Source organism: Xiphias gladius, chromosome 15 (assembly GCF_016859285.1).
Source record: "Xiphias gladius isolate SHS-SW01 ecotype Sanya breed wild chromosome 15, ASM1685928v1, whole genome shotgun sequence".
NCBI classification, from domain to species: Eukaryota; Metazoa; Chordata; class Actinopteri; order Istiophoriformes; family Xiphiidae; genus Xiphias; species Xiphias gladius.
In genome coordinates, this window is record NC_053414.1 from 25,058,076 (window position 1) to 25,082,126 (window position 24,051).

Sequence of the window (24,051 nt, forward strand, 5' to 3'; positions counted from 1 at the left end):
GTCCAAAACGATCGTTGAATGGCTAAAGCTAGTGTCAATCAATTTTTCTGTTCTTTGATTTGATAAAGAACGAAACGCCTGTATGAGTTTTTCTTCCGGGTCGTGATCATGGCGTGTTGCTGAACAACATGTGAGTTTGGATATCCACAAGCCGGAGATTTAATGAAGGGAAATATTTCATGATAAATAGTGACAGCATATTTTAATATTTATTTAATTCTAAAAAGAGTTTGTGTACAGGCTTTTAGTTTACTGGCAAAACTTGCTACGCATTCAGCGCGAATGCAGCAACATGTTACTGTGAGCTAACGATTATCTCATGCAGTTTTCAGTATTAACTTTAATAGAGGAGCAGGAATGCTACTAATTCACTTGACTTCATTCTGCTTTTCCAGATAGTTACTTTTGTATCTGATTAACCAAACAGTATGTGGTTAAAAAGCCAAGCCACTGTTTGTGGCCCCTCATGTAATCATTGTTTCTCATTTGAGAAATTTTGCTTCGATAACGTTCGTATTTACTCTTGAGCTGTGGACTATTTGTGTCATCAGCAGTTTAAAGGTTTTGAAACGATCGGTTTATTCACAGTGGCTTTAATTTTTCTTAGACGTCTGAAACAACATCAAACATGGCATCATTGGAAGAGGACTTCCCTCGAGGAGGGACCGCAAAAAAGCCCACTGAGAGTAAAATAGTGGTGCAGCGCAGCGAAGTGGACAACCTGTTCCAGGTAGAGTTCAACTCTTTTTTTTATTTTTTTTTTTTATAAATCTCTCTTTCTATATCCAGCTGACTATGAATGTGAAAAGACTTTGCAGTGCTGGGTATAACTTGTATGGCTACCCACAGAAAGAGGATTATTAAACAATGTGACACAGTATATTCTTCTACTTCTCATCAATACATTACTGAAGTGGAAGTCGTTCTTACACATCATCTGTTCTCACTCTGTCTTCATATCCCTTCCCTTTTCAGACAGTGGATAGTTAAGTTTGGATTGTGCACTGTATACTCAATCTCGCACTAGAACGTATCAGTAAAATACTGTATCTTCCACGGTTAACAATAGCTTGCTCTTCCCTTCAGTCAAACGAACTAGCAGAAACTAAGAAAAGAAAGGGGGTGGTCAAAGGTGACGGCAAGAAGCTCAAGAAGCAAAAGACGGGCAAAGAAAAGGAAGATGGTCTGACACTCAATGCGGCAGCCAAGTGTGTGGAAATCCTACATATCAAGGTAATATATTTGGAAAGACTAAGTGCATATTTGGAATTTGTTAAATGTGTTAATTAGACTGTTTTTTCTCAGTAAAATTGTTTTTACGGGGACACTACTGTGAATCAAAAGGGTATTCAGCACAGCATCTGACTTTATAACTGGTGTGTGTCCCCCCAGAATGTGAAGGAGGGTATGCTGATGCTGGGCTGTGTGAAGGAAGTTGCAGACTTTGAGGTGACAGTTGGTCTGCCTTGTGGTCTGCAAGGCTTCCTCAGCATCAGGAACATCAGCGACTCGTACGCCAAGCTGCTCAGTGAACAACTTGATTCAGCTGACACAGAGGTATGCCTGTGGAGGGATGATTTGAACATACATTTGAAGGTGCTACATTGATGATATTACACACTTTCCGGGATATTGTATAATGTATTAATAATATCTGGTTCCTCTATTTCACAGGAGATCTGCTCACTGCCTCACCTCTTCTACCCCGGCATGGTGTTAAGGTGTGTGGTTGCCAAGTTGGACATAGCTAGAGGAGGCTCTCTCAGCATCCAGCTGTCAATCAATCCAAAGCTGGTCAACAAGGCTCTTACCTCAAGCTCTCTGAAAGCTGGCATGGTGAGTCATTAATGAGCATAATCAGTCACGCAAATATTTTATTTTATTTATTTATTTATTTTATTTTTTTTCGAAATCAAAAACGTATTTATGTTTTTACTGTGTTTTCATTTAGGTCTTGAGTGGATGTGTGGAGAGTGTAGAGGATCACGGCTGCATAGTTGACATTGGCATCAATGGGTCCAAAGCCTTTGTGTCAATGAAAGCATTAAAAGACAAACACAACGATCAACAAGGTATGAGAACGGATTTTAGATTGCTTTTCATTCACTGAGGAAATTCAGTCAGGGAAAATAAACTCAGTTATCAAAAAATTTCCGGCATTTATGTCTTATTCTATGTTCTCCTCCTCTGCAGAGCTGAAAGTGGGTCAGTATGTGACTTCTCTGGTGGAAGAAGTAAAGAATGAAGGGCGCGTGGTCCGACTTTCCGTCAACCCCCTGACCATCGCCCAGGCCTGTGCTGATTCCATGCAGGGCTGGAACCTCACTAACATTCTGCCTGGCCTTCTGGTCAATGCGACGATCAAAATGGTAGAGACATTTTTACAATGACAATGACATTTATTCTGTTTTATCATATAATATGAATACACGTTCTGTCCAGTTATAGGAAAAAATTCATAGGTCAAATTCTGTTGTTTTTTATGCCTCCACGCCAGCGACAGCCGTGGCCTGGAGGCATTATGTTTTCAGGTTGTCCATCATAGGTCTTTTCGTGAACGCGATATCTCAGGAACGCCTTGAGGGAATTTCTTTAAATTTAGCACAAATGTTCACTTGGACTCAAGGATGAACTGATTAAAATTTGGTGGTCAAAGGTCACTGTGACCTCACAAAAAATGTTTTTGGACATAACTCAAGAATTGATACGCTAATTATGACAAAATGCACTTAATACCTTTTTATTAAATTTCTTCAAAGTCTTCACTACATATATTATGAGTCTGGACAGACATGGATGTAAACTGCAATGTGACTGGTTGGCAGAGGCATACAACCATGAGGCGGTAATTCTGGTTTGTCCAGTGAATGATCTGCTGTTCAACCGTCAATTTCAATATATCCACTGTACTAATTTCCCTTTGCTAATGTTGAAATTTCTGCATTGCAGGTGACCAAACATGGTCTGATCCTTCAGTTCCTGACCTCTTTTAGTGGCCAGGTGGATTTTCTCCACATGGAGCCAGAAAAGGCATCCAACTACAAAGAGGGAACTGAGGTAAAAGTGACTCGGCACATGGATCCTTTTGGGGTGTACAAAATTGTGTCTGTCACGGTTTCCAGCTTTCCGAGGAGAGACATTCAAACACTCATTGATGTTTTCGATTGAAATACACCCTATTATAATGGTCTTGGATGAAAATGTGAAATGTTACCAGTAAATTTTTCTGTGTCATATGCAAATACTATATTATAAAACTGCCATCCTAACCCTCTTTTGCTTGCATCCACCCAGGTGCGAGCTTGTGTGCTCTACGTGGAGCCATCCACACGTCTGGTGGCTTTGAGTCTGCGCAGCTACCTCGTTCAGCCCGGGAAAAGATTAGACTCAACTCCTGCTGGTGGTGACCGCATTGGTGAGGTGGTGAAGAACTGCAAGATGACCACTATACACCACATGTCCGGAGCCATGTTGGAATTGCCTGGCAAAACCTTGGCATTTGTACATGTGAGTCAGTGTGATGCGATGTGATTTTTAACCAATTTTAATTGTAAAGGAGAATGAAAGTTATCTGCAGATATTCTGCCAGCTCAGCCTTGAGTTGTCTTTCTTGACAGAGGAACCACTTGAAAGAGCCAAATGAGCCAGCTAATGAGAACAGAGTGCGGGCAATACCTGAGCACACCTGCAGGATCCTGGACTTCAGCCCCGTGGACCAAATCCATTTTGCTAGTCTACGCAAGTATGCGGCTCCACATTTTTGTGTCTTACCCCACAGTAAGCGTTGAACTCAAAATTCCATTTTGAAATTCTGACAAAATGTTCCTCGTCTTATTTCCAGGAGTGTGATTGAAAGGCGTTTTTATAGATATCATGATCTTCAGGCTGGTCAAGTTGTAGAGGTAAGAATTAAGAATCATCTCCTATTCAATTGCTCTGTTCTATACCCTTCTTATCGTTTTAAAAATCCGTTAAAGCAACACATGGCAGCTTCTCACTTTAAAAGCCCAGAGGGGTTGCATTTAAATTTCCACAGGGTCGACACTCAGACCTACATTTCCTTCAATAAGTGTGCAGACTGTGCAGAGAAGATTCAGCACTGAGAACATACTTTACATCAGAAATAATTTTGGCTAAATAATTTTGTGATGTTTCAGTCAGTGGGAAATTTTTCATAGAATTTTTTAAGCTTTTTGTGACATCGCAGCTTGTTTGGGAAGCCTGTCATGGTAAAATACGTGAGGGGCAGAAATGTGATAAGGAAACTTGAAGCATCCAGGTCACATACACTTAAAACTGACTTTTCAGTGAAGGAGGAAACACCCTGTCTAGTAGTTACATTTTTGCAACAAAACATATTGGCATATTCATAGATTCTGGATTCTTCATGGATTTAACATCAAAATATGTAAGTTTATCTTATTAACCCCACTGATGCTTTACAAAGCCTAATGGCAGTCTGGCTAACATCTGCGTAGAGAGATGTAAATGGAGTTAATGAACAAAAGATTAAATCTAGACATAATTTTATTTTTTCTTATGTCAAACATTGATTCAGCTCTCCATGTATATTATTCTTTCCTTTTTATAGGTTTCTGTCACTCCCTATGTCTATCTCACATCCTCTTTCTTCCATGTGTCTCTCCCTCCAAGGGGACAGTGTCAGTCCTGCTGAATCATGGGATGGTGGTGCATTTGTCTGACCACATTAAAGGTCTAGTGCCTCGGACACACCTGTCTGATATTATCCTCAAGAACCCAGAGAAGAAGTACACGGAGGGCATGAAGGTCAAATGTCGGGTCAGTGCAGTTCTCTACTTTGTTTTAAAGCCACTGGGAAGACCACAAGAATAAAATCTGTAACATGCAGTTTCAACACTCTGGCAGATTTGAACTTTCGGCTTATTCCCCTATGTTTGTGTGTGAACATATTCCTTTAGGTGCTGTCAGTAGATGCAGAGAATAAGAAGCTGTACCTGACCAGAAAGAAGGCCCTGATCGAAAGCTCCCTGCCATTGTTTCTCAGCTATACTGATGCTCGTCCTGGCTGCGTGTCCCACGGCTACATCGTCTGCATCAAAGACTTTGGCTGCATCGTTCGTTTCTACAATAGCGTCAAGGGTCTGGTGCCTCTCCGTGAACTCAGCTCTGAGCCCATCATCAGTCCTGAGGAGGTCTTCTATGTTGGGCAGGTGAGGACATCAAATAACATGGACACTGAGAAATTTTTTTTAATGATCTGATGATTTAATGATTTGATTTGACATCTGCTAAGTTGTTTGTTTCCGTTGATGGTCCAGGTGTTAAAGGCTAAAGTTCTTCAGTGTAACCCTGAGAAGGCAAAGATGGTGCTGTCATTTAAGGCCGCAGTGGAGGGACAAACTGAGAAAGTTCCCAACCTCCAGTTTGACTGTGAGGTGGGGAAGGTAAGTTAAAGAACTCATGATTTTTTTTTTATTTATTTATTTTTTTACTAATTTGACTATTTTACTAATTTTACTAATTTTACATCTGCTTTGTGTATGTGATGTAGAGGCTGGAGGCCAAGGTGACGAAAAAGTTACCTAATGGTCTGGAGGTGGCCATCCTCCCTGATGAGATACGAGCTGTGCTACCCACCATGCACCTCTCTGATCACATGTCAAACTGCCCTCTGCTGTGGGAGAGCCTGCAGGAGGGAGACAACATCTCAAACCTCATTTGTTTCAGCAATAACAAGCAGAATATTGTATCCTGTTTTTAAATTGTCTGTAGATATTGTGTGACTCCGATCATAACTGAAAAGTTAACCTCAACGCTACTTTGATTGATTCTGTCCAGTAGGAAATATTCTATTGGCCTTTGATGCTTATCTGGAAGTTAACTCTCACATTTCGTAAATATGAAAAGCAGGAATGTTGTGTTTTCCTTAGCTGTTCCTCCTTTAAAGACTCTCACCAAGAAACCGACCTTGAAGTGGTCATTGGAGGAGGGACTGGTTGCCAAGGATTTCTCAGAGATTGCAGTTGGAATGCAGCTGATTGGCTTGGTCAAGAACATCATGTCTTATGGCGTCTTTGTAGAGTTCCCATACGGCCTCGTTGGTCTTGCACCCAAGTCGGTGAGTAAAGGGCTTTGTATAACGTCTTCTAACCCGAAAATCTCTCCAAATTGTTCATTTATTTTTCCTACTCAAATTCTCTCTCTGCTCTGCTTCCCAGGCCATGACTGACAAGTTCATCAGTGATACGACAGCCGCCTTCCAACTGGGCCAGACAGTCATTGCTAAGGTGACCAACCTGGATGAGGAAAAGCAGCGTTTCCTGATCACACTTAAGATTTCAGAGGTCATATCTCCAGAGGGCAATGCCCAGACCAGACTCATTAATGGTCTGCAGGAGAGACAAGCTGTGACTGAAATGTTGGCTATGAGAGGTATGCATGTGTTGTCTCTGTCTCTGTGAAGCCAGTTTAGACTTAGATAGAAACAGTTGCCTCTTGCAAACAGTTTCAATAAAAATCTGCTATTTTGATTCCCCCATTCTTCAGGTGAAAGCAGGCCCTCTAGTTTCTAACATCTTGTTATGTCTGCCAAATCTCTCAGATAACAGTGATCTTCGCCAGCAGCTGGCCGCACTGTCTGTTGGTCAGAAGCTGAAGCTGACCCTGGATACGGAGAAAGACAGTGGTGCGACGTTTAAGTCTGATGATTTGGGTGGTGCTACCATACTGGCCAGCAAGCACCATGTCATGGGTATGTATTTAGCCAAACACATTTGAAAGGTTGTAGAATACCATGTAGTAAGGCATGTTTTATTCTTTTGGTTTTGAATTCTTAAATGTTTTATTCCTTTACAAGTATCATTAACATTTCCTGCAGTCTCTTGGCATGCATACAGGCACGGCCTGATATCAGGTTTTCATGGTCTGATTGTATCAACCACAATGATGTGGTAAATAATGAAATACTGCATTACTGTTTGGTTGGTGTATGTCGTACTCCTTACATAAATGACACAAATTTACCATCTAATTATGTCAGGTCACTGCAGTGAAGATTTTCTGGACTTCTCTCTCCGTTCTATGCCACAAATAGCATGGTTGCCTTTAACACATTATGTTTTTTTGTTTCACAAAAACACATAATGTGTTCCCTGTTGGCTGCATGTTTTTCAGGTGTTAGCTTGACCACAGGACAGAAAGTTACTGCAGTCATTCTTCACGTTGACATCCTGTCTACTTGTGTCTATGTGTCCCTCCTTCCCAAGCTGGTGGGAAAGAAGAAATCTGTGAGTATTACTCTACTTTATGCCATTTGGTGATTTGCTTCATAGTAAGGAAAGTTCAGCTGAACACATTTTCATATAAATGAACTGTATGTGGTATTTGTCTAAAGAGTCAGACAGTGTGAGACAGTATCGTTTGATGTAAGGGACTGTACATAAATTACAATACTCTCCTACTTTTCCGATCTCCCTCCCCCCACTAATAATTTTCCCCTAAATAATTCACCGTTGTGACTGCAGTGTTTCTGTTTTGTATTTTTACAGTTAAGTGAAGGATCAAAATACACAGCGATGGTGCAGTACATAGACAAAGACTTTGCTGTCATCTCATTGGATGAGACGGCACAGCTGACTGTGATCCAAACTAGCAACCACCTGAATGAGATATTCCTGTCTGAGTCGGACAAGCTGAAGGTGGGGACGAGTTTGGCCGTTGAGGTTACAGAACCCAGCTGTCAGGAACTACATGGGCTCCCTCTAGTGTCATGGCAACGCAGTGCGCCAAAACGACAGCGCACATCCTCAGAAAACCAGCTGGGCTCCAAGGGGCACTGCTTCGGTGAAATCCTGCAGGGGAAAGTGCGGACAGTGAAGCCTACCTGCATTCAGGTCACACTAGAGGATGGAAGCACAGGCAGCGTGCACGTGTCTGAGGTGTTGGAGGCCACAAAGGTGTGTCAGGGATCCTTCCCGACGTCCACGGTGAAAGTGGGCAGTGTGGTCACCGCCAGGGTCATTGGAGGACGAGAAGCCTCCAGTCACAGGTAATCACTGCTGTAGTGCCTCATTTAAACATGTTGCCATAGACTTTTGCAAGTTCCTACTTTCATTGTGTAGTTTTTATTACATTCTTAACCTTACAACACCTGTAAAGTGTAAGGCGAATGTGATGAATTTCTATTATTTGTTAAATTGTATTGAACCCAAAATTGATTTCAACTGTTTTTTTTTTTTTTTGTTTGTTTTTTTTTTTCAGATTCTTGCCGTTTTCTCATCCCAAATTTACCTATACCATTCCTGAGCTCACACTTATACCCAGGTAATTGTATAGTACAGTTCATTGTACAGTTATCATTGCCAACATTGCATAATATACTGCATAATAACATGAATGGTATTGTGTAATTCTAAGGTAAATTAGTACATTTACAGTGTTCTCATTTTCAAACCAATCATTCAGACATTGATGTCTATAGCCTTTTGTTTTAATAAAATATTGTAAAGAGATTAAATATGGCAAATACGATAATATAAAGCTGTTGTGTTGTCATACCTGTTTAACATCAAGATGTGTATTGTATTTTACACATTATGTGGTTGATCTGTTTTCAGTTTGTTTCTGTTTGTTTTTGTTTTTTTCTCTCTGCAGCAAACTGGATAAGAGTGTAGATTTCAAACCAGTTAAAGCTAAAGAAAAATTTAATAGCTACAAGGTCGGGGACGAAATTACATGCTTTGTGTCAAAGGTAAGTTTTGACGGTTGCAATGGCTTGCTGTAACTGGCCTTATTTCTTCCCAGCAGCTTCCCCCAAATTTGTCAGTTTATGAAAAAACTAAAAAAAAAAAACTAAATCAAAAACAACCTTTTAAAGGAACACACCTGCAGCCATGTTTTTCAGTGTGCTTGTGCCTCTGCCACCAGTTTAATCCAGAGAGGAAGTCTTTGGAGGTCACCACTGATCCCTGTGTTACTGGGACGGTTGAACTTCTGGCCATGATCACTGATCCTAAAGTAAGTTTATAGCTGCATTATGTCATATATATCGGAAGAGCACATGGTCAGATCATTTTTAACATTCAAGTGCTGAAAATGGTAAAAGTCTAAGGCCTTTACGGTTGGAGAGAAAATGAGATTTCATGAACCTTAAATTTAAATCTCCGTAATTGTTCTTATTTTCAGGATGCCAGCCACCCAGAGAAACTGTACAAGCTGGGCCAAGCCTTCCGTGCTAAAGTGGTCGAAATGAGCACCAAACCTCGTCGCTTTGCGCTATCACTCACAGGTAGGAGCGTCTCAGACTGAGTGGGTTTTTTTTTTTTTTTTTTTTTTAATGTGCTATTTTTTATTGTTTTTGTTTCAGATGGTTTATCAAATGCAAAAACAGAATTTCATTCCTGGGTTCCCTATGTTTTCCAGGTGTCCATAAACTGGAGAAAGGCAGCGTGACCTTAGGGATCGTGACTAATATTCACCCGCAAGTTGGCCTCCTAGTCAAGCTTCCCTTTGGTGGCATGGGGACTGTTGCCGTCACTGACCTGGCTGATGCCTACAGGCCAAACCCGCTGGTTGGGTACAGCAAGGGTCAGCTACTCAGGTCCGTAGATGCAGTAGCATCCTTTTTGTATGAAGATCATTTAAATATGTATTGCACAATTAGACTTTGGGCCGGTTTATGGTTTCTCAGAGCTAGTTTGTGTAACGTGCTGTTGTGAAGGAAAAGTTGGTTGATCATTTATTCACTTTTGGTGATGCTCCTATAGAAGTTTTAAGGTCTCTCCCAGGGGCCTTTAGACAGATGTTTTATGAGTCCAGGGGGGCATACCTATGGAGCAGCGTGTCACCTTACACATTATGTATGTTTCTATCTTATTGGATGATGTGTTTTGGGTTGAAGTTAAGATAACCAATTAGGACTAAGTTGTTTGTCTCAAGAAACACTGTAAAGATGATTGTAAGACTCTTTCCATTGAGAGACTCTCCTTTGACTTCTCCACGTCAGAAATCAAAAGTGTTTATAGTTGTTCCTGAATGGCCATGCTGAAAGGCAGAGTGAAAAGTCGACTGTCATATGGAGGGGGGAGACGTGATTGAAATAGGGGATATAGGCGCATATTTTCAGTCTGTCCAGGGAGACACTCAGTGTTGCACTATTGCTATTGACCAACGGGGCAGTTGACATGAACAGTGCCCCAATACTTAGAGAGGTAGAGAGAGAGAAGTAAAATGCCTGTTCCTTTCTCACATCCACACAACTGGCCAATCACGGCTTGAAGCGAGTTTGAATGTCGGATGTTCAGTTTTGTAAAGTTACAGATATGGTTTGACACAGGCCCTCCCTTATCTGCTGTCGGAAAGGTGTGGGACAAGAAGGTTTCCGTAGCTATCTGACTATCTACCAAGCAGTTTGGAAGGAGTATAGAGCCTGCTTGATACGTCGGGGCAATTTTTGCCTTGTAATGTTGTATTTCCGTTACAAAATGTGGACAACTTCAATTTTTCTGTACGAGCATAAAAGTCTACTTTTTGGCTGTAATTTAGGCCAAACAAAATTAACTCTTGGAAGCATTTCAGCCTTATTGTCACGGTTGTAAATTTTTTTTTTTTCCTTAATTTTTTTAATTAATTAATTTATTTATTTTTTCCACTGCCCGCGAATACAAAGAAATGGTTAATTGCCAGCATTGTACCACCGCCAGTTTCAATTAGGTTGAAGTTTAGATTAAGAGTTTTAATTTTTCGTGTCCTCTTTTGGCTCAGGTGTTTCTGCCTGGAGAGTGAAAATGGCAAGTGGCAGTTGTCTCTACGTCCATCAAGGTATGACAAGTTTCATTGTAAAAGTCTGATGAATGAGTTTATGTAACACATTTACACCTTAAGACAACAATAGATCCTATTACATTGTCTTGCTGATTGTAACTCTTCTCTTTCAGGCTGAACCCACAGCAGGCCAAGCCAGTGAAGGATCCAGAAGTTTTGTCTCTAGACGAACTAAAGGCAGGCCAGATCATCAGAGGCTTCATCAAGTCTGTGGGAGAGCAAGGCGTCTTCATCAGGTGACTAAGAAATACATCCAGCACTGGAGGCTAGTTTTAACTTACTTTGGCATCAGCCTGGACAAAAAGTGCATTCTTATCTAAACTCCATAGAAACATACGAACTTCTGAAAGGAACAACATGCTTCTTGTTTTCTGGAAAATGTAGTTTCATTGTAGTTATTTCAGGAGGTATCCTGATAGTTCCTCTGCCCTGCTCATTATTTCTTCTTACTGCTTTGTGATTTTGTTAAAGGTGTCACTTTTTGACAGATAAAGGGTCAAAGGTGACGATGTGTTCACCCTTTTTTTTTTTTTTTTTTTTCACGTTATTTGTCTTCCAGGTTGTCTCGGCATATAACTGGAAGAGCCCAACTTCAGCAGTCGACCAAGTACTTTTTTAAAGACCAAAAGGTCTTCTCTGAGCACCTGCCTCCCAACACTCTGCTCACCACCAAGATCCTCAGGTAAAAAAAAAAACACATTTCAGCTCTGAATTTGTAACAATGAACATATAGAAGTTGTCCGAGGTACCTTGCAGTGCAAGAGACTTTATTGTCACTACGGTCACACTGATCCAACAGTTTTAGGGCTAAAATGCCTGACACATAGTGTAGAATTAAAGAAAAGAAGTCATCATACCAGACATCAGAAACTGATTTGGACAAATGGGAAGAATCTAGCAGCGTCACGCTAATAGTGTGTCTTTACATAAGCTCTTGCCGAGTGCAGCTTTAGGTTACAGTCATTTTTAGAATCATCACCGTCATCATGTCAATTTTAGTCTGCAGCTCTTTCTGTTCTCACCTTCAGTATTGACAGAGAGGCAGAGTTGGTCAACCTCTCTCTGCTCCCCGTTGACACCGGGAAGCCGGATGTCCTTCCGGAAACTCTTGGTCTGCCACTGCGTCTGGTCGGAGAGGAGAAGAAGAAACATGATACCGAGAGGAAGAAGAAACGCGCACTGTCTGAGAGCGAACAGGTAACACAGAGCCTCTATTTCCTTTTGCTCTTGCACCAGACTTTCTTTCCTTTCTCCCTTTCTGCTTTCTACTAAATGATAAACACATTGTACATGACTCGCTACTCAGCCTTTTAAGTTGCTGAGGTGTTGAAGATGAGCAGTGCCTTTGGTCTGACAGTAATAAATGCTGCATTGATCTAGGCATCAGTCCCTCTGCATACTTTGCAGCTTTAATTACAACCACATGGCCACAGAAGCAATTATGTGCATGTGTTGTGGTTTATTTAATCCTTGATGGTAGTCTTTGTTGTTTTATTTGCCAGAAACAAGCAGAGTCCCAGGTCCCAAAGAAGAAAAAAAAGAAAGCTAAGAAGGATGATAATGACAGCGGAGTCGAGGTGTACTTCAGGGAAGAGGAGGATAAAGAAGATGAAGAAGAACCCAAACCTTATACTGCAAAAGTAAGCAAATATAATGCTGCTCAGCAGGTGCAGTGATATTATTATCTAAAAACCCGAAAAATAAATTTCCCTCCCCTCTATCAGCAGGTGATGCCCAGCTCAGCGGCTCCATCCAGACTGCAGGTGGCATCAGGTTTCTCCTGGGATGTGGGACTGAACTCCCTGAAGCCTGTCTCTGTAGCTCAGTACGGGGACTCCAGTGATGGAGAGGACCAAGACGAAAGCAGCAAGGTGAGACAACCAAAAAAGAGCATCCAGGATTTTAGGATTATCAATGGAATGCAACTTTCTGTCATCACTTTCTGCATCCTGCTCGAAGAAAAAATATCTCAGAAGTATTTAATTATGATTTCCTTCTCTTTCCTCTCCTCTTCATCACTCATCTTCTTTTCCATCCCCTTGAATCTACTGCTCTCCTCAGCCCCAGAAGAAATCTCGCCATGAGCTGGAGCAGGAGAAAAAGGCAGCAGAGAAGGCGCTGGTACAGCGGGAGACTGAGCTCATGGATCCCAGCCTTCGCCCCGAAGATGCTGCTGCCTTTGAGCGCCTGCTCCTAGCCTCACCCAACAGCTCTCTGCTGTGGCTCCAGTACATGGCTCACCATCTGCAGGCCACACAGATCGAGCAGGCCCGTGCTGTGGCCGAGAGGGCTCTCAAAACTATTTCCTTCAGGTAATTGATAGAATAGTGGATTTTTGTTACTTGTGAGTTACTACATCTCCTTCTTTAAACTTGGTACCCAAAGGCAGCGGGAAGACAACCAAAAATTTGCAGACCAATAGGCCAAATTTCAGTCAGGTATGCAAAAAAACAACAACAAAAATGCTGTGAAGTTAAAAATAAAGTTTAGATACATAAACCAGAGGACTACATAAAACAAAAGGCATGAGTCCACTGGCAGACCGAGCATATTTAAATTAAGGAAATAAAAATGCCTGTATTTCTGAGAGAAAAAAATACAAACCATATAAATATATATTTATATACAAACACAAACAAACAAATAGATCTGTGCTAACGGGATGACTACAGGTTTGTCTGTACATTTTATTTCAGACCTCTTAAGATAATTAAAGCCAGTTCAAACATAAGGAAGACTTATTTCATTCCTGCCACACAACAGACCTCAAACTTGCACAGCATCCTTAATTTCAGTTTCAGCGCGGTCAGTCTCCTTATACACCTACATACAATAGTGTTTTGTGAACCAAGCTAAAACTCTAATGGGAAACAGAAATAAGTTTTTTGATTGTTATTTCTCAGACAATAAAACATTGCTAAAATCTGGAATATTTTATTTCCTTTCATACCTATATGAATAAAAATGGATTTGTTTGTATGATGAGGTATGGTGGTGTGTCCGTATCAGTTTAAATAAGCTGTGTTAATATTATTAACGTGCAGGACCATTTTTAATAGCAGATACTAATGTTGTTGGTAAAATATTATCTTCTGGCGGGCCAGGGAGGAGCAGGAGAAGCTGAATGTGTGGGTGGCTCTTCTGAACCTGGAGAACATGTACGGCACAGAGGAGACCCTAAAGAAAGTGTTTGAGCGGGCGCTGCAGTTCTGTGAGCCTATGCCTGTCTACCAGCAGCTGGCTGACATCTACGCCAAGTCCAACAAGACCAAGGTACAGTCTAATGAGTGGTTACCAATCTTAGTTTACACATCTTGCCAATTTGATGCTCAAATACTGTGTTCTGTAGCCTTCACTGTCTGCCCGTTTCCCTTTCTGTGTGTTGTGTGCTCTGTTCTGTGGCTGTATCCAGGAGGCAGAGGGTTTGTATAATACGATGGTGAGGCGTTTCCGTCAGAATAAGGCAGTCTGGCTGAGCTTCGGGACCTTCCTGCTCCAGCAGGGTCAGAGCGACGCTGCTAGTGTTCTCCTGCAGAGGGCACTAAAGAGTCTGGCCTCAAAAGAAAGTAAGATGGCCTGTCTGAATACTCAAGACATACCATAAAACGGTTTGATGTGAATTTATATTGTCTGACACCCACCGTTGACCTAAGCCAGTGAGTTCTCACCCCTTCGACCATGCAGTCTGTGTCAGAGAGCAGTATATGTAACCATTCAGATTCTGTTTCCCCGACCCAGCTGTGTCTCTCCACGGGTTTTAACCTTTATATATTGTCATCCTTCCCCTCAGGTGTGGACGTGATCGCCAAGTTCGCTCAGCTGGAGTTCCGTTATGGTGATGTAGAGAGAGGTCGCACCATGTTTGACAAAGTCCTGACAAGCTATCCGAAACGTACCGATCTCTGGTCTGTCTTCATCGACCTCATGGTCAAACATGGATCACAGAAGGAAGTCAGGTGAGAAAAAGGAAGATTTGCCAAGCCTTGCTGGTATATGTGATAAAACTGACATTTGAGAGCTGGTTACGCGTGTGAAGACGAAGACTACTTTTATGATCACGCATGCGTCATGGTGTTTTCCAACTTCCTGTCTCCTGCAGGGCGCTCTTTGATCGTGTGATCCACCTGAGTGTTTCAGCGAAAAAGATCAAGTTCTTTTTCAAGCGCTACCTGGAGTATGAAAAGAAGCATGGTACCCCGCAGAGCATCCAGGCAGTCAAAGAGAAGGCCGTGGAGTTTGTGGAAGCCAAAGGCACCGAGGATGCAAACTAAAGTCGTTTTCTAATCAAAATAATCACCTTCGTAGCTTGTAATTTAGCTTTTTTCTTTTTTCTTTTTTTTATGCGTCATGGACTGGGAACAGTTGCAGAACACAACAGACCTTTTTAAAACATCTATAAATGTTAAAACCAAACTGGTATTCAACATTTCATCAACTTACATTTGAATCTATTTTGTATGTAAATGACTGTGAGCTAAGAAGAGAATAGAGAATGTCATGTTTATTACTTTTATTATGTTTTTGAATGGATTTATAAAAGGTTCCTTATCACACTTTCTATAAATTGACTGTTTGACCTTTCAGTAAATAAATAAATAAATCCAGCGCCGTTACAATACCTTACGTGACATTTTATTTAAAAGCAACAAATACAAAATAACAATATATATATAGGGACACGTGTACATACAATACATACAAGCAAGACTAGTTTTCTATCAGTCTCTTTTCAAAAAGGAAGGGGCATGGGACACAATCGGTAACAATATTGTCTACTTAAATCGTCATGGTTGTAATCCCGCTGGTCTTGGTTTCAGCCAGAGGTTGTGGCTACCTCTGACTACTGGAGCTTTTCACCTACATTGGCAGTATCGAAGATGCATGTGTGGCACGGGGTTATAGGGTGACTGACATGGTTTGTGCTGGCTGTATTGGTAACACCCCTGAGATGTTAGAGGTATCCGCACTGATCCTGTACTCTGATGTCCTGCTGCATGCCTGTAGTGTTGTTTGTCTCTGGCAGTGCTGCACTAGTCGTCCAGTGACAGTTGCAATGATATCCTGCTCTCTAAAGTGGCTCCTTTTCCTGTCATGTTTTTGGTGAACAGTGCAATATGGAAGTAGAACTAGGAGCATTTTTATGAAAAGATCCTATTCATCCACCCTCTCCCTGACTGATCTGACCAAATCGTTTTGGTCAATATCCAATTCCCACCGAGGACGTATTGCTCAAAGGTCAACAGTAAGACGGCCACTCGGGATCATTAACAACGTTTCCTGTGAGATGCCTTAAAGATGACCGCTGTCCATCATCCCTAGTGTATTCAATATGTGTGTTTTCTGCGAGGGGAGTCCGGTTTCTTCCCCAGTTCTGTCACACCTCCTCCGGGTCCATGGGACCTTCAGCACCCTGGGGAGCGTCTGTGTGGAGCCGGAGGATGGGTTTGTTACACATGGGGCACACGCTGCGGATCTCCAGCCACTTAAGCAGGCACCTGACAGGACACAAACGGTAACGATCAGCTGAAAATGTTGTCGTTTTATGGAGGGTTATGTGCTCGGCTATTGGCGTTACAGTGATACTGAGACTAATAGTGCCTTGTCATCGCCTTGAGGTTACCAGGCAACCAGCGAAGACTTGGGGAAAGCTAGCCCTGTTTCCTATTTCTAAACTATCCTAAGATAGATAAGCCAACGTCTCCTGACTGTAGCTAGCTATATATTTACCGTACAGGCATGAGAGTGGTATTAATCTTCTCATATAGCAGGACAGTAAATAAACGCAGCAATTTCATTACATGCCGAACTATATCCTTTAAAGCTTTAACATTTCCGGTTTAACAACACTCACTTCTTGTGAAATGCATGTGAGCATGGGCAGACTCCCAGTTCATCTCTGGTCCTGAATTCTTCCAGACACACTGCACAGGTTTGCTGCAAGAACAAAAATATCACCAATGTTAGTTTGTGTGAATTTTTTTTTTTTTTTTGCCTCCATCTTTGTTCAGTAATGAGCTTATATCTCACCACAGCCAATAACCGTTTGTAGCTAAATGAAGAAAATTTGAAAGGTAAATTCATTTAATTTAACCCAGGTTCAGACCATAACCCAAGCCAGTGTTTTGAAATAGTGCTTTTATCTTAACTGTGGTTCCAAGTTACAGGACTCACTAAACCTTCCCTTGTATGAAGACATTGAATTGAAAACCAAAACTACCGCTAAACACCAACGAAGACTTGGGGGACAAAATGGAAAGAACTCAGAAAAGCATTCGTTTAGGAATCACAAGAGACAGGGAGAGATCTTTTTTATAATACATTTTGAATGAGTGCAGTTATTCCTGGAGTGTTAAATTCTGTTACAAGTAGAAAGTCAAGCAGGCCCTCTTTTAACATTTTTAAACGGCTGCATTTGAGATACAAGATATTCTCAGGACATCTCCACTGTGAGTGAGTGCGGCATGTTAATCACATCTGAGAGGAGAAATTGATTGAGTTAATCAACCGAACCCTTCCAGCTCATAATGGATCATCGGAGTTGGCACGGAAACAGTGTGGGTAACATGAAATGTGTACGGCTGCCAGGGTTTAACTTGCACGTTTAAATGCCAAATGACATGTACATGTATACCAGAGTGTGACTTACTCCTAGAAGGCTGAGTTTCTTGCTTGCTCCCTTCAGCACCACCTACAGTGGGGAAAAAGAGGGGAGGGGGGGGCGGCATTGGGGTCATGTGAATTACGTGTCAGCGCTATTATGTTGGCAGAAAAGCTATGGAGTAAAACAAACACTTCAGATGGGTTCAATATCCTGATGCAACAGGCTTAAAATAACTCAGAGTGGTGTGTGCTCTTTTTTTCGTTGTTGCATAGTTTGTTTTTTTTGTTTTTTGTTTTTTTAAATCCTTAAATACAGATAATGCACACAGCTGCAGCTGGAGTTCAACCTTCCCCACAGCTGAAAACAAAACAACACCAACTGTCACCACACCTACCACACCACACTGTCAGACCCTGCTACCTGCTCACCATATCAGGCTTTTTCAGGCTGCAGCTGGATTAACACTTTAAAATCAGAGTGTAGGTAATGACGCATGGATGGAGTCAAGGTCATCTGTAAAGAGTGGTGTTAGGTTTCACGGTTGACTATAACAGTGTGAAATGCTATAGTAGTATTTATAACCTGCCTCAGAAGCTGGTGTTAAATGTTCACCCACAGCTACAGATATTGCAACCACATACCTCATTGTAGCTGAACTGCTCCCTCGTTCCTTGTTGTTTCAGCCTGACAGAGACAGAGAGAGAACAACATCTGTACAGTAGAAGTGACTGTAGTAACAAGTGTAACTTTAGTCAGGCTATTACTCAATACTCCCATTTCCTATGACTGCAGTAGGAGTTTGAGGATTTTATCCATATAACTCAATCTTTTATATCACAGTATTGATATATATCGTTATATGGGGATTTCTCTATAAAACATTAAGAAACGGTTTATGGATTAAAAAACACAGGTCAGAATGTCTGTGTTTTCGGTGAATCCAACAAACTAAATACCTGACAAATCAAGGTCATCAATCAATCATCAATCATTTAAAAATACAATATTGCCATTAACAAGTAGTGTTCGTTGATTTTTAACATTGCACACAATGAACTAATACATCCACAGATATTAAAGGGACAGACACCACAACGTTAACGGTCAAATTCTCTGACAATAGACACATTTCTATCACCTCACAGTACATATCATCATATCGCAGAGCCCTACATCACACTCTAATTATTGTGGTTTAATGGGCACAAGCATACATTTCTAGAAACCTCAATTTATTACTCGACTGAGTAACTGAACTGTATAACTGGACTGATACTGGATTTTTGAGGCTGATAAAAATCAATATTTCATATTGATACAGCAAAAGTTATTTTTGAGAATGATTATTTCTATTTGGTTATTAAACCTGCATTAAATGATGACATAATATCACCTTATAAAGTTGATATGGCCACCATGATAGTAAAGCTGATTGAGATTACTGTAGTTTACAAAAGTCAGACTTTACAGTACGAATAGTCAGCCAGCAGCTTGTCAACTAGCCTGGCTCTGTCCAAAGGTAACAGCCTAGCAGTACCTCTTAAGATCACTAATGATCACATCATATCTCGCTTGTTTAATTTGTAGAGAAGTGTTAATATGGCATTTCTTGGTTTTACGAGTAGTGAGCCAGACTATTTATCTTCCCCATGTTTCCATTCTTTGTGCTAAGCTAAAATAACCGGGCTTGACTGTAGCTTCACATTTAACAGACAGATATGAGAGTGGTATTTATCTTCTCATCTAATTCTCCACAATAAATAAATGAACATGTCCCCAAAACGTCAAACTGTTGTTGGAAACCTTCATTAATTGTTTTTGGTTTTTTTTGGTTTTTTTTTGTTTGTTTTTTTGCCACTGGGGGGCAGTGGAAAGAGCTGTAAATGAAAGACTGACATATTGATACTTTGAAAAGCTTTTCTGTTGAATGTATTGGCAAAGAGTTGTCTATTTACACATCCAGCAGACACAGAGCAACATTATCATTCATTTGGAGTTATGTTTATGGCCACCTGACGACTGTCCAATATTCACTCTCATTTGACCTCTTTTTTGGTCTCCACCAACTCCTGAGGGAAATATTTGGCTATTTAACTTTTACATGCTCCACACTGGTAGTCTAACTAGCTAGTCAGCTCATTTGGTGCTTACTTTGTCTGCAGTTTGGTGCTGGGAAGGTAGTGTATGTTGAAAACGACACTGATGAGAGCCATGAGAGTGAACCAAAAAAGTAAGGTTGCAGGCAGAAAACCACAACCTTTTTGACATCACACATAATCATTTGATCCATTGTCAATAAAAAATACTGACCAGGCCAAGACATGTATAAGAAGCAAGATATTTTGCAGCTGAAAATGAATTTTTCAGTTATCTTTGTACAGCAAACATATTTTTTGACATTTCTATAAACACAGATTCTGAAATACAGTACCTACCAGTATAGCAGCCTGGTTGATGAGTGATCAGTATATCTCTGTATCCCTGGTTAATTTAACAATCAAAGACTATATTGGGCAACTTTGGAAGCTCTGGAGGGCAACGGTCCATATATTTGCATCATAATTGCCTCTATCATCACATATTAAAATCTTATTACCAAGGCAGATTTTAATGAATGTTAACCCGCTCTGGTTAACATTCATTCAAATGTGCTGCAGTGCTTGTTCAAAATGCCAAAAAATCTCTAACTGTATTGTCATGTCTCCTTTTGTACTTTTCCACATTTCTCCTGTACCTCTCTAACTTATTACCCAGACTTTCACAGTCACCCATCTACCAACCTGAAAAGGTAGCAGCAGAAGATGAGGCTGAGCATGAAGACGAAGAGGCCAATGCCCAGCACAATGACATACACATTGAGCGGGAGGTGATAGATGTCAGACGTCATGCTGCAGTAGTGTTCAGAGCGCTGAGAACCCAAACCACACAGGCATCCTGCTAGGAAGAGTTTGCAATACAGATTACATACTTGACATATATTTAACTGTTACCTTTAACTGTTAGGGTTAAGAGTCCCAAGCTCCATGTTAGCTTAAGTTTAACCAATCTGAACCTTGTCTCATTTCTCATGTGATTAATTTTTTAAAGGAGTAACTTTCATTCTTTTTTTCATTCTTTTTTTCATTCTTCTTGGAGAAGTTAAAAAAAACTTTTCTCCATAGGTTTCTATATTTTAAAATTACAGCCTCAGTATTTTTTAAACTGTATTTTTCATAGAGAGCTGCTACAAAGCCTGTCATGCAGCTTCAATGTTTACTTTCCCATTATAATCAGCTATCTTGAAAACTCCCCTTTAGAAACAAAGTATACAATAGTTAGAATTGACAGTTTAAGTCTAAATGAGTAGCCTAAACATAAGACAGAGTAATTACCTCCGCCAAGGAGGTACTGTTTTCACTCGTGTCTGTTTGTTTGTTTATTTATTTGTCAGTAGGATTACGCAAAACCTAACAAACCCATTTGCACCAAGCTTGGTGGAGGTATGGGGCATGGGCAAGGGAGGAACCCATTAAATGTTACCCATTAAATGTTGGGGCAGATCCGGATAATTTACTATGAATTTTAATTTTTCGCCTCTGAAATCTGGTGTATGTTGTTTGACATTGACGTTGGCGGAGGTCTGCACTCTACTGAGAGCATTTTCTAGTTTGTACAGGCAATTGTACAGTTATGAGTCTAGAAAGTAGTTAGGCTCTTGAGATCAGTGTTTGTTGATCAGTAACTACAACACGGAGCTATAACCATCACTGCCTTCTAGTGCCTCCAGGCCTTGAGTCTCAGGGTGCGTACGGATATAAAACTTGAACATATACTACTTGACAGTAGTCTTAGGGTATATGACGCTCACCTCCACAGAACCAAGAGTTTTACTGATCTAAAAATATATAGTGAGGACTTCAGCATAATAGTTTGTGTTTGTGTGGATACAGGTGTGTCCAGGGCACTGTGACTGACACTTGTAGCAACTGAAGTGCTCGTAGGACTTTGCGTTAATTGGCTGGGAAGAAGACAAACATGGAGGACAGACACCACTTCCGCCAATCCAACCATCTGTTCTGTCGACAGACTCTAGAGATGGCTTGTAGAGTGTGTTAATGCATGTGTGTGTTTGTTGGAGACAGCATTGGGGGATGGAAGGGTAGGGGTGTGCGGTGTCCGCCTGTGTTTGTAAGACAGAAGTGAGTGTGTATGTGTTGCAGGTGGCAGGGGGTGGGGCATATTAAACAGAATGAACAGTGGGGACTAAAGGACCATTTGGTAAAACAATAGCAGAGGAAGCCCCACTTCCAGAGACCACATGTGTTCCTATTAATTTGCGACGAGGATGCTCTTTGCCAGCCACTAAATGTCCATGTGTCCCTCTTTAGAGTGAATGAATGGGTACAGCTTGCACACTGTGGGGGGTATGGGTTGGATAATTGGACATGGCTGGGGGTTGGCTGATTTCTGAGGCTGGGGGTGGGTTGGGGTCTAGGGAAGACCTAGGGTAGCATAAATGAACCTGGCATTGATGCACTCAATAGAAACAAAACAGTACAATGGCATAAGGTCAGAGAATAAAATATCTTCATTTTTAGTTGTCATAGCCGTCAAACTAACATGACCTTGAATGTGGCTTATTTTAGGTGCACTCACCCTCCCCAAAACACAAACTGAGGCCCACACTCCCTCAGTAATTTGCCAGCACATCCATTATGTGGATCCCATTAACTAGCAGTAACTGAGCTTGTGAGATACAAGTACATGTGCTACAATCTTTTGTGTATTTGGTAGACAGCAGAAAAACCCACTCACTTACCGTTACACCATTGGAATGGTTGCATGAAATTTGACTCCCAGGACAGCAGCAGTAAATTCAGGCCCTGTCAGGAGTAGGCTGGATAAGAGCCAAGCTCGTGGGCTGGAGCTCCGGACGCTGAATCTGTTTGGAGCCTGGATTCAGTCACCCTGAGCTGGATCACTCTTTTGTTGGGTTGTGTTAGCTCCTCCAAAAAAACAACCTTCAAGATTTTCAGATTTGCTCAGATTCCACAAATCCTTGGGAGGTGTGGTTATGTTGGCTCAGCAGTCTCTGCTGCCCAGCATTCCCAAATCTGGATTAACCACACCGTGTAAAGATTGGGAGATTTGGCACTGGGGTTTCGATCAGGACTGGAGACCTCAAGTGCTCCTGGATCCCAGTGAGAATGATGTCATCACATGAGAAAGAAGAAGAGACAAAGAAATCTCGTTGACAGGAAATGCTTGTTTTTCAGATGCCTCATACCATGTGTTATTCAGGAGTTGTTATTGTGAAAAACTGAATCTCACTCAATCACAATGTCATAAACCACACAAGCTACTAGGTAACAAGAAATAACTTACATTTCCAGCAGAAAAGGGCCTCTTTGACTTCACTTCGCGTCTGCAGTATCGTCCCCTCACCAATTTCAGTGACATCCACCATTCAAAATGACAGTCCTCATCCAATGAAGGTAATTATCTGGCATTAGTCTGTGCTTTGTCTTCCTCCCAAAGCTGCTTTTTTAACAGAGGATTTTCACAAGTCTCAACCCCCTCTCTTCTCGTCTGTTGTCTCCTCCTCCAGTCCTCTGATCTTGCAGTGGGTTAGCCCTCCTCAGTCTAGAAGGCAGAGATGTACTTCCCTCAAAGCTCAAACAAAGTGAGGACAGCTCCATGCAGTCAACAACAGTCCTCTAGCTGGGTCTGGTATTTTGCTGCTGAGTGTGTGTTTGTGCGTCAGTCAGTGCAAGTGTGTGTGTGTATACATAGGGGGGGTTTCCTACTCTCCCTCTAACCATCTGCTCCTTTAATTGAGAAAAAAAATCAGAGACAAAGGCGGTGTGTGCACAAGTGTGTCTGCGTGTGTTGTATTCAGTCTCTCCCACCTCCAGCTGGCTTTGTCATGGCAGGCTTCCCCTCTTCCTCTTTCAATCCATAATGGTGCTCAGAGAGAGCCTGCAATTCGCCTTTCCCTTCCTCCCCTTGCTCTGCCTTGGGTTTGTAAACAGATCTCTGCTCATGTGACCAGCCGTTTTGCCTCGCAACTCTCCTCTCCCTCAGCCCTCCCTCGCTTCCTCTGTCCTCCAATCTGTAGGCAGAAGGAAGGCAGAATGAGCCAGACACTGACGAATAGGGCGCCTGCAAGCATGCTGATGTGTGTGTCTGTATGCGCACACCCCTGTGCATGTCTATGTGACAGGGAGACAAGAGAGACACTTGCAGCAAAGTCAAGGGAGGCCCCAGTCAGTATCATGCGCATGGCTGATGTTCTGACAACCAAAACAAAGCCATTTGTGTGAAGTGGAGGTCAGCAAAAGAAGAGATGATGCAGCCTCGCTCACCATTTCCCTCTCTCACACATTCACAGATTATATTTTGAGCTACAGGAGTTTATTTTTCATGTTTGCTATGTTTGATCTATAAATAAACACTTCACTGTTTTGGAGTGAAAGAAAAAATAGAGCAGGGGCGAAAGGAGAAGGTATCTCTGCATGTGAGAAGATAGGTTGGAAAATAATATCAAGAGAAAAAGAGGGAGACACAGAGAAAAATCACAGCCCGGACAAAGACGTTACAGTCATGTCCACCCCCACACCAGTGACCCTGGCTGCCAATTCGCTGAGAGAGAGAACAGCTGCTGGGCC

General features: G+C 41.6%; 2 protein-coding genes across 5 annotated transcripts; one reads left to right on the plus strand and one right to left on the minus strand.

Moving 5' to 3' along the window:
- The first annotated feature begins 39 nt into the window (after positions 1-39).
- On the plus strand, positions 40-15,421 carry pdcd11 (programmed cell death 11). 2 transcript variants are annotated; one of them, XM_040147410.1, is made up of 36 exons: positions 40-130; positions 608-730; positions 1,087-1,233; positions 1,393-1,557; positions 1,675-1,836; positions 1,952-2,072; positions 2,194-2,369; positions 2,950-3,057; positions 3,295-3,507; positions 3,618-3,742; positions 3,842-3,902; positions 4,654-4,800; positions 4,941-5,192; positions 5,301-5,426; positions 5,534-5,728; positions 5,930-6,100; positions 6,201-6,414; positions 6,584-6,733; positions 7,156-7,268; positions 7,530-8,029; positions 8,242-8,304; positions 8,635-8,731; positions 8,908-8,997; positions 9,166-9,268; positions 9,403-9,580; positions 10,744-10,800; positions 10,917-11,039; positions 11,363-11,485; positions 11,832-12,000; positions 12,306-12,443; positions 12,528-12,674; positions 12,865-13,115; positions 13,908-14,076; positions 14,216-14,369; positions 14,594-14,759; positions 14,903-15,421. In XM_040147410.1, exons 2-36 carry the CDS (start codon positions 629-631, stop codon positions 15,072-15,074), a joined length of 5,448 nt encoding a protein of 1,815 aa, XP_040003344.1. In that variant the 5' UTR covers positions 40-130; positions 608-628; the 3' UTR covers positions 15,075-15,421. The 2 variants fall into 2 exon arrangements, with proteins under 2 accessions (XP_040003344.1, XP_040003345.1); XM_040147411.1 differs by having other exon boundaries at positions 12,531-12,674.
- Positions 15,358-23,397, minus strand: zgc:175214 (uncharacterized protein LOC557610 homolog). 3 transcript variants are annotated; one of them, XM_040147417.1, is made up of 8 exons: positions 23,293-23,397; positions 22,769-23,026; positions 22,203-22,574; positions 20,185-20,341; positions 18,046-18,088; positions 17,450-17,491; positions 16,655-16,737; positions 15,358-16,298 (listed from the first exon to the last, which is right to left on the minus strand). In XM_040147417.1, exons 3-8 carry the CDS (start codon positions 22,225-22,227, stop codon positions 16,178-16,180), a joined length of 471 nt encoding a protein of 156 aa, XP_040003351.1. In that variant the 5' UTR covers positions 22,228-22,574; positions 22,769-23,026; positions 23,293-23,397; the 3' UTR covers positions 15,358-16,177. The 3 variants fall into 3 exon arrangements, with proteins under 3 accessions (XP_040003351.1, XP_040003350.1, XP_040003352.1); XM_040147416.1 differs by having other exon boundaries at positions 22,769-23,397; XM_040147418.1 differs by having other exon boundaries at positions 15,359-16,298; positions 20,185-20,338; positions 22,769-23,397.
- Between the last annotated feature and the right edge of the window lie 654 nt (positions 23,398-24,051).